This window comes from Erpetoichthys calabaricus, chromosome 2 (genome assembly GCF_900747795.2).
Source record: "Erpetoichthys calabaricus chromosome 2, fErpCal1.3, whole genome shotgun sequence".
Classification (NCBI taxonomy): domain Eukaryota; kingdom Metazoa; phylum Chordata; class Cladistia; order Polypteriformes; family Polypteridae; genus Erpetoichthys; species Erpetoichthys calabaricus.
Window position 1 is genome coordinate 133,246,298 of NC_041395.2, and position 9,141 is coordinate 133,255,438.

The window sequence follows — 9,141 nt, forward strand, 5'->3', positions numbered from 1 at the left end:
CATGAAGTCGTCTAAAATCCGCCACGTGCCCTCTTTTAATTGCGAGAAGCAGATATATATAGCCAAATTCTCGCGCTTCGTTGCGGCGAAGTATTGCTTTTAATTTTTTAAGAAGAAAAGAAAACCTTTTTAAACGGATCGAAAATATACCAATAACAATTTGTTAAGGATCTGTTTTTTTGTGAACCTCGCTTTTCACAGCTGTCGCGCTACGGCGTGTGTTTCGTTTATTTGACAGTATGTAGATCGTGGTAATTACATTCATGGCATTCGTTTTCTGAATCACAATCTGACTGTATGGGTGGTTACCTGCCAGGTTACGCTTGTGGTTGGTCAGGAAGTCGCCTTACATCCGCCACGTGCCCTCTTTCTGTTCCCAGAAGCAGATCATAGAATGGTTTTAATAGTTTACTTTCAAATAATGCAAAGAGTATGCGACACGTGTTTCTCCCTAATTCTGGGCTCATCAGGCATACACACTCACTGCATCCCCTCTCGGGAATCGAATCTCTATCGTCAGCGCCAGAGTTGAAGCCCCTAACGTTGCGGTCAGCAAGTCGGCTAACATCCGCCATGTGCCGTCTTTCAGTTGCGAGAAGCAGATCATAGAATGGTTGAAACTGTTGCCCCTAACGTTGCGCTACGGCGTGTGGTTCGTTTATACCTCGTGTCTTCTCATTAAACTTTTATCTCGCGAATATGTTATTACAATCCGCAGCGGGAGCGTTTCTATAAACTTAATTTAAACTTACATTTTACACCGTGCTTTGTTTCCCTTATGAACATACTTGTATGCTTCTCTCGCTCGCTTCTTATTGTTTCGCTCCCTTCTCAATTGTTTGATGAATTTTTTGTTCTTCGCTGTTTGCGGCTCTTCCTTCATTTCTCCCTACTGCATTCACAGTCTTTTCACGTGATTACGTGGGACGCGTGATGACGTGACACTCAACTCCGCCTCCCACGGCCATTGAGCTGCCGTCCATTACAGTATATTGTCAAAAAAGAGGTTCCAGTTATGACCATTACGCGTTGAATTTCAAAATGAAACCTGCCTAACTTTTGTAAGTAAGCTGTAAGGAATCAGCCTGCCAAATTTTAGCCTTCCACCTACACGGGAAGTTTGACAATTAGTGATGGGTGAGAAAGTCAGTCAGTCAGTCAGTCAGTGAGGGCTTTGCCTTTTATTAATTAGTATAGATATATATATATTTTTTTCATTTTATCATTGCTTCGAACACAACACACACACACATATGTGTGTGTATGTTGTATGTTAAAAAAATGATAAAAAGGGGAATATACTGTAATTACAAACCATTTGTAATCATCAGAATACAACCAATAACTGCAAATAGAACCAAATGGGGGAACAAAAATGAAACAAAATAAATTAGAAATACAGAGGTAATTACAAAGTATATATCAAAAAACAAAATCTGTATGACCTACTATATCTAAACAGACCTAAGGATTGCAAAAATCATTTTCCAGGGAAAACAAAAAAACTACAAGAAATTAGGGTTAATGAAACAATATTCATAGAGTATATAATAAAGGAAAAAAATGAGCAAAAAAAGGTTACAAAAATAATATACAAAAGATTTAGATATATAAATACATATTAAAAAATACAAGCAATCAAAATGACAATAAATTTAATAAAATAAATCATGTAATGCCACATTTATTATTAGAAATCAAAAGTTTATTTTCTAATCACTTCAAGGAAACACTTCATTTATTCATCCCTTGGTGTTTCTACAGTTATTTTTCTTTAAGACTGAATGACTTAATGAATGCCTGTGTTCAATTCCTGCTTGATTAAACATTGAAGTGAGGGGATGAAGCTTGAAAAATGTATATAAGCAGCATTTGTGTTCAGCACTCTACATTTTAATGAGCGCAAATAGACATGTTGCTTTTGAAAGTTATGGTTGTTGCTTCTTTTGTATCCGCCGAAAGTGATGTTTGTAAGCTATGGCGAACAAAAGACTCCCCTCTGTTTTACAAAGATGGGGATATTGTAATTGGAGGAATCTTCAGTTTTCATAGAAATTTTCAAGTGAAGATACCAAGATTCACAGCTATGCCAGAAGCTTTAAAATGTGAAAAGTAAGCATTAAGTTATTTAACTTTGAGCCTCAACCACCTTACTAATATTTTAAAAAATATATTTATGAATGTACTTGATTTAAAAATAACTGTAAACAGCCTGAAAAAATAATAAAAATGGTCAATTTTGTTTTTATGAAAAGGTAAAATTAACTTAGGAGCAAAATCATTTACAGTGTAAAGATATAGATGAAGTTAATACTGTGTTTTCCAGTAGATTATTTGTGTTTCCAATTGTAATGTTCCATTTAAGTGTGTTTTAGCTTTAAATGATAAAACAATATATAACAGATAGACTAATTTATCATTATTTTATTGAACAGTGTTAATTTTAGAGAATTTCAGCTTGCACAGACTATGATCTTTGCCATAGAAGAAATCAATCGAAATCCTGAAATGTTCAATGGTATTACAATGGGGTACAGAATTTATGATTGCTGTGGTTCCATAACACAGTCTATAAAATCAGCAATGCTTTTAATGAATTTACAGGATGAAAGTGTTACTGAGCAAAATTGTGTAAAGCCCTCATCTGTGATAGCAATTATTGGACATTCAGAATCATCATTAACAATTGGAATTGCTACAACTATTGGACAATTTCACATACCTCTGGTGAGATCATAAAGAACCTAATATATACTATTTCAAATTATGGAATCACAAAAAACATATAAATATATAATTATTAAGATTATTTTCTGTGAACATGGTAAATGTTTTAGGTTCATAGGTTATTATATTTCACATACCTACATTTAAAAAAAAACACATAAATCAGCACACATTCTAAATTATTATTCATTATCTAAACTATTAGGCAGTTAAAAAAATATATCATATGTAAACAAAGCAATATGAATATAAATTTAAGATAATGTGTATTTTAGTACGTATTTTAAAAAAATTGACTGAATTACTTGATTTATTTAATGAAATTTGTCTATATTTATTGTTTTATTTTAATCAGAAAAAAATAACTATTTGGAAATACCATATGACATAAATGCCAATGTCAATTTATTTACAGAGCACATTTAAAACAACATCAGTAATGCAGTAGCCAAAGCACTTTACAATAAATACACAGATGTTTCATTTCTTTAATTCTTCATTTCAATGTTTGTTTAGATTGCCTGATTACCAAAAAATGACCTTTTCACTTTTTTTAAGTTAGACTGGTACTATAAAAGGTACATCTGGTAATGTTTAATTGTTTATTTTTTCAAATATAGCAATAAAAGTTCTCAATAATTTATTCCTATTGTTAATTTTTCTTGTGTTACTTAATACTATATACAAATCAAAAAAACACATTTTTTCAGAAGTGCAAAACAAAGTAATTTTTCATTTTTGTTTTGTACAGATTAGCCATTCTGCTAGCTGTGCTTGTCTCAGTAATAAGAAAGAGTTCCCAACATTTTTCAGAACAATTCCCAGTAATTATTATCAAAGTACGGCACTAGCAGAGCTTCTGAAATACTTTGGATGGACCTGGGTTGGAACAATACGAAGTGACAATGATTATGGAAATTATGGAATGGCGACCTTTATAGAAGCTGCACAAAAAGATGGTGTGTGTATTGAGTATTCCGAAGCAATTTACAGAACGTATCCAAGAGAGAAATTTTTGGAAACAGTGAAAGTTATCAAAGCATCATCTTCAAAGGTTATTGTGGTATTTGCATCTTTTGTAGATTTTGAATTTCTGGTCAAAGAATTACTGCTTCAGAATGTGACTGGCATCCAGTGGCTGGGCAGTGAATCTTGGATCACTGCTAAGAATTTTGCTGGGGATCAAGGAAATGAGATGTTAAAAGGTGCAATTGGATTAGCCACAAGTAATTCTTTAATAGTAGGACTGGAAGATTTCTTATTGAATCTCCGGCCATCTGATAATCCAGAAAATTCCTTTTTAAAAGCTTTCTGGGAAGATGTGTTTAACTGCACTTTAACAAATGAAACTGGGAAAATAAGTAAACCTTTTTGTACAGGTTCAGAAAATCTGAGAGAAGTAAATAATCAGTTCACTGATGTAACTGAAATGAGGATACCAAATAATGTGTACAAAGCTGTTTATGCAATTGCATATGCCGTACAAAATCTTGTCGTGTGCAAAAACATGGAGGACCAGTTATTAAACAAAACATGTCAAAAAAGCAAAACAATACAGCCTTGGCAGGTAATGAATTCTAAGAATATTTGAAAACAGTTAACAGACTAATATGATTTTTTTATTGTTCAGTACAAGCAAAAAAAAATTTTCTTGGCTTCTAAACACTTTATTTATGTGCAGTACATACTCATGAAATATCCGTCTTTTGTTGTGCTCAAACATTACAGAAAATTTACAGAAGTTTTTGCTATGATTTATTCCTACTGTCTAAAGACATACAGTACTAAAAGATTGTTTTGGATTCTCTATATTAATTTGAAGTATCTATGTCTTTGTGTTTGTGTCTCCAACAAATAAATGGTTTCAGAGTTGTTCCGCGTATAGTGCAGAGTGATTGCACCCACATCAGGTAACATAGCAGGAAATTCTTTCTTAAATCCTCCTACCACCTACATTATGACTGCTCAGCTAAACTGGTAAGGCTTTCTAAATATAAATGACAGTACCCTTTCATTTATGGCTGCTCAGTCACAATACAGTATAACTAAAAATTGATTAGTGGATGCACAAGGAGATATTTTCACCAAAAGGTTTTTTATTTCAAAAACTATGTCTAATACCTTTATGGACTTTTGAGGTGTATCTGATCCAAAATCTCAATTGCATTCCAGACTACAGGTGTAAGTTCCATGAATAAAATGTAATATTTGAACATTATTTACTTGTATTTGTTTAGTTATGGTGTTTGCATTTCTCATTGTGTATTTTGCTATTTTTACACTTGAACATTTTATCTTTTAAACAGATTACAAACATTTCTATGTGTTGTTACACAAGTCTTTTAGAATAAACTACCATTAAGTACATTGTCTTGTTTGATAAACTGCTGTCCAAATATCTCATGATCATCAATATATTCATTTCTCTTTGAGTGTGTGGCTCATTATTTTATTTTTAGTAAACTGATATTAAATTTGAAGTATTAAATATTCCAATGTTAATTTACATCTGTGTGTCTTTCATCATTTATCTAAAAAATTATGTTGTAAGGTGGCAGAGTGGTAGCACTACTGTCAAGAGACCAGGATTCACATCATGGGTCCTACTTGTGTGGAGTATGCATGTTCCATTGTCTACATGAGTTTCCTCGGGGTGCTCTTGTTTCCTCCCACTGTCGAAAATTACATGACATGACTTATGCTGTATAAACTTTATCTTATGTTGTGAATTTCCCCCTGGGATTAATAAAGTATCTATCTATCTATCTATCTATCTATCTATCTATCTATCTATCTATCTATCTATCTATCTATCTATCTATCTATCTATCTATCTATCTATCTATCTATCTATCTGAATACTTAGACAAAGTCAAAAACAAGGACAAAGTTCCCATTAATTTTAAACTCCTTTTTACAGCTTCTTCCATACCTGACAATGGTGAACATTACATTAAAAAATAAAGAAAATGTTCATCTTACAGAGGATAGCAATGTACGATATGAAGTAATAAACTGGCAACTTACTACTGAAGGCAAAGCAGAATTCATTACAGTTGGCTATTATGACACCTCTCTCCCAGTGAATCAGAGGTTCACAATGAACAACAATCGTATCATTTATACTGGCCATCAAATTCAGGTGAGGACTTTTAACTTACAAATTTGGTTTCATGACAGCAGACTCAAAAGTCAGTTTTCTAAACCCGTTGTCCGCATTAGAGAATTATGTGCAGCCAAAGCCAGACTGTGCAGTATGAGATACAAGGCTCCAAAATGCTCAGTTGATGGCAATCCCTCCGCATATACAGTTACTCATACCAGACCAATGTCAATGCAAACTGCACACAGATGAATCAAGCCCAGGTGTCTTCAGGCAGCAGCACAAGCTCAGTTTCCACTGTGCTGATCTTGCATTCTCAATGCTGGATTTAAATCCCATGTCTGGGTGCTGTCTGTGCAGATGTTGTTAATTCTCCTCATGTCAATATGGGTTTTTCTTCCAGTTTTCCTTGGATTTTTCCAAGAGAGGTAGGTGAAATTAACTGTTAGTTCTCATATTTTCTGCTATGATAACTATTATGATTTCACACACTTACTGCACATTCCATTTTTGTTCCTGACGATGTATATTTAGATAGCGGCACTAGTGTACCTGTCATGGTCTGCCTTGTTAAACATGGCCCTAAGGAGTGAAAATGTTGGTGATGTAAAAACACAATGAAGTGTTACAACAGTAAGATAGATAGATAGATAGATAGATAGATAGATAGATAGATAGATAGATAGATAGATAGATAGATAGATAGATAGATAGATAGATAGATAGATAGATAGATAGATAGATAGATAGATAGATACTTTATTAATCCCAAGGGGAAATTCACAAATAATGAAATTCAGTAGTGTATGACATGAAGAGTGTCTGTTACTCAGACCGAGACTGGCAGTAAGTTAATACATTTTTATACTGAAGTACATGAGAACGATCAGCAAAGTTGAGATCTTTGACTTTTCATAAACACAGTTAATAAATTTGGTATTCTATTTTTTGTTCTAATATATGTCACATGTGAAAGGTGAAAACAGAAAAACTCCAAAGGGTGTGACCAACATTCAATTATATACTAATAAAAGCATTATTCTAAATGGACTCTGTACTGCATGTTCCAGCAAAGATTCCAAATTCTTACCACAGTCCATTGTCATCTTATCATTTTGATTTTTGACATAGATTGCCTTAATTTATTTACTTTATATTTGTGACATAGCTTTCAGATTAGACTGATGCTAAAATTAGCTTTGACTTTCAAATTAGCCACTAAAAAGACTCTAATCAGATGTATAGTGTTACATCCTCATAGATCTTGGACCCTCAGTTTCAAATCTATTCCTGGTGCCTTCTTTGAGCAATTTGTTCACACTGATTTCCTCTCACATTCCAAAAACATGTTAGGTTTATTGCCCTCTTTGAGTATGTTCTCCTGCTGGTTACTACATGTGACATTTAATAGCTATTACAAGATAACATAGTGTGCTCTTATTTTTTTTATTTATTGATTATTAAGATCCCCACATCTACCTGCAGCGAGGACTGTCCTCCTGGCACACGCAAGGCGGTTCAGAGAGGAAAACCAATTTGCTGCTTTGATTGCATAAAATGTGCTGAAGGGGAAATCAGTAAAGAGATCAGTAAGTTTAACCTTTTTATTTCTGACACAGTACACTGTGTAAGAAAAATCTGTCATTTACAAGGTTACTGAGTCATTTATCACAAAATTTTTGACATGGGTGTAATATATAGAAATGTTGAATGGTCTTGTGTTATTTTTACTGTTTTATATATGCAGATTTGTGCATTTTTTCAGAAAAAAGTGTTATATAAGAATAAATTGAATTTTTATAAATTAAAATTACAATTGCTATATTGTACCATACTCATTAACTCTCAAATCTTGATTCAATAAAAACTGGCACGAGGAAGCCATTGCTACTTTTGTATCCCAACCACTGTCCCATGGCTCACTGAGCATGTGTCACCTGTGCTGAAGTCCCTCATCCACTGTGATCTACAATTCTCTCAAGACTGCAGTTTGACCCTCTGATCCCCAGACAGTGTTCTGTAAATCTTATGTTTTTCTTGCATTTTTTTTTACAGATTCCAGAGATTGTTTAAAATGTCCGTCAGAATTCTGGTCTAATGAAGAAAGGAACCACTGTCTTGAAAAGGAGATTGAGTTTTTATCATTTGCAGAAATTATGGGGACACTGTTAATGACAATTTCATTGGCTGGGGCAACTCTGAGCATGACGATTGCTTTAATTTTCTTGTATTATAAAGACACACCTATTGTCAAAGCTAACAATTCTGAGCTAAGCTTCCTTCTCTTGATTTCATTAACGTTGTGCTTTCTTTGTTCTCTTACCTTTATTGGCCAACCCTCAAACTGGTCATGTATGCTGAGACACACAACCTTTGGAATCACATTTGTCTTATGTATTTCTTGTGTTCTCGGCAAAACAATAGTGGTACTAATGGCTTTTCGAGCTACACTACCTGGTAATAATATCATGAAATGGTTTGGGCCAACCCATCAGAGGATAAGTGTTTGTAGCCTAACTCTTATACAGATCCTTATATGTATTATGTGGCTGATACTGTCACCTCCTTTTCCTAACAAAAACATGAAACCCTACAAAGAAAAAATCATCTTGGAATGCAATATGGGATCAGCTATTGCATTTTATGCTGTTATTGGGTATATCGGAATTCTTTCTCTGTTGTGTTTTGTACTTGCCTTCCTGGCACGCAAACTTCCAGACAACTTTAATGAGGCAAAATTTATCACTTTTAGCATGTTAATATTCTGTGCTGTCTGGATCACATTTATTCCTGCTTATATTAGCTCACTTGGCAAGTACACAGTAGCAGTTGAAATATTTGCCATCTTAGCTTCAAGTTTTGGTTTACTATTTTGCATTTTTGCACCAAAATGTTATATTATATTGTTAAAACCAGATAAGAATACCAGAAAACATGTAATGGGAAAATAATTAAAATGCTGAAATTTTTAAGCTTGTCTCTTCTTTGGTTTCTCTTCTACTTGTGTTTGAATAACCTATAATTAATTAAATAGAAATCACCAACAAACGTATACATATTTTTGAAAAACAAAAAAAAAAACTCTATAAAAAGCAGATACCCTAGATTGGTAAAATTAGCAATAATCTAGATCTATAATTTTGGCCTTGTTTATTTTATTTTTGTTATTTTTTTCATTCATCTATTCAGTCTTATGTTTATCCAGATGTTGCTACAACTTTCTATGTTATTGCACATATTTAGGTAATGTCTGTCTTTCATGTGTAGAAAGTAACAACTTACATTTGCTTTTGTTAATGTACTTGTGTAGA

At 33.3% G+C, this 9,141-nt stretch overlaps 1 protein-coding gene across 1 annotated transcript; it reads left to right on the forward strand.

The window, feature by feature from the left end:
- Positions 1 to 1,969: 1,969 nt before the first annotated feature.
- On the forward strand, positions 1,970 to 8,781 carry LOC114645417 (extracellular calcium-sensing receptor-like). Its single transcript, XM_028793274.2, has 6 exons — positions 1,970 to 2,112; positions 2,436 to 2,727; positions 3,479 to 4,294; positions 5,648 to 5,869; positions 7,296 to 7,419; positions 7,895 to 8,781. The coding sequence occupies exons 1-6, from the start codon at positions 2,087 to 2,089 to the stop codon at positions 8,779 to 8,781; spliced, it is 2,367 nt and encodes a 788-aa protein (XP_028649107.2). The 5' UTR covers positions 1,970 to 2,086.
- Positions 8,782 to 9,141: the final 360 nt, after the last annotated feature.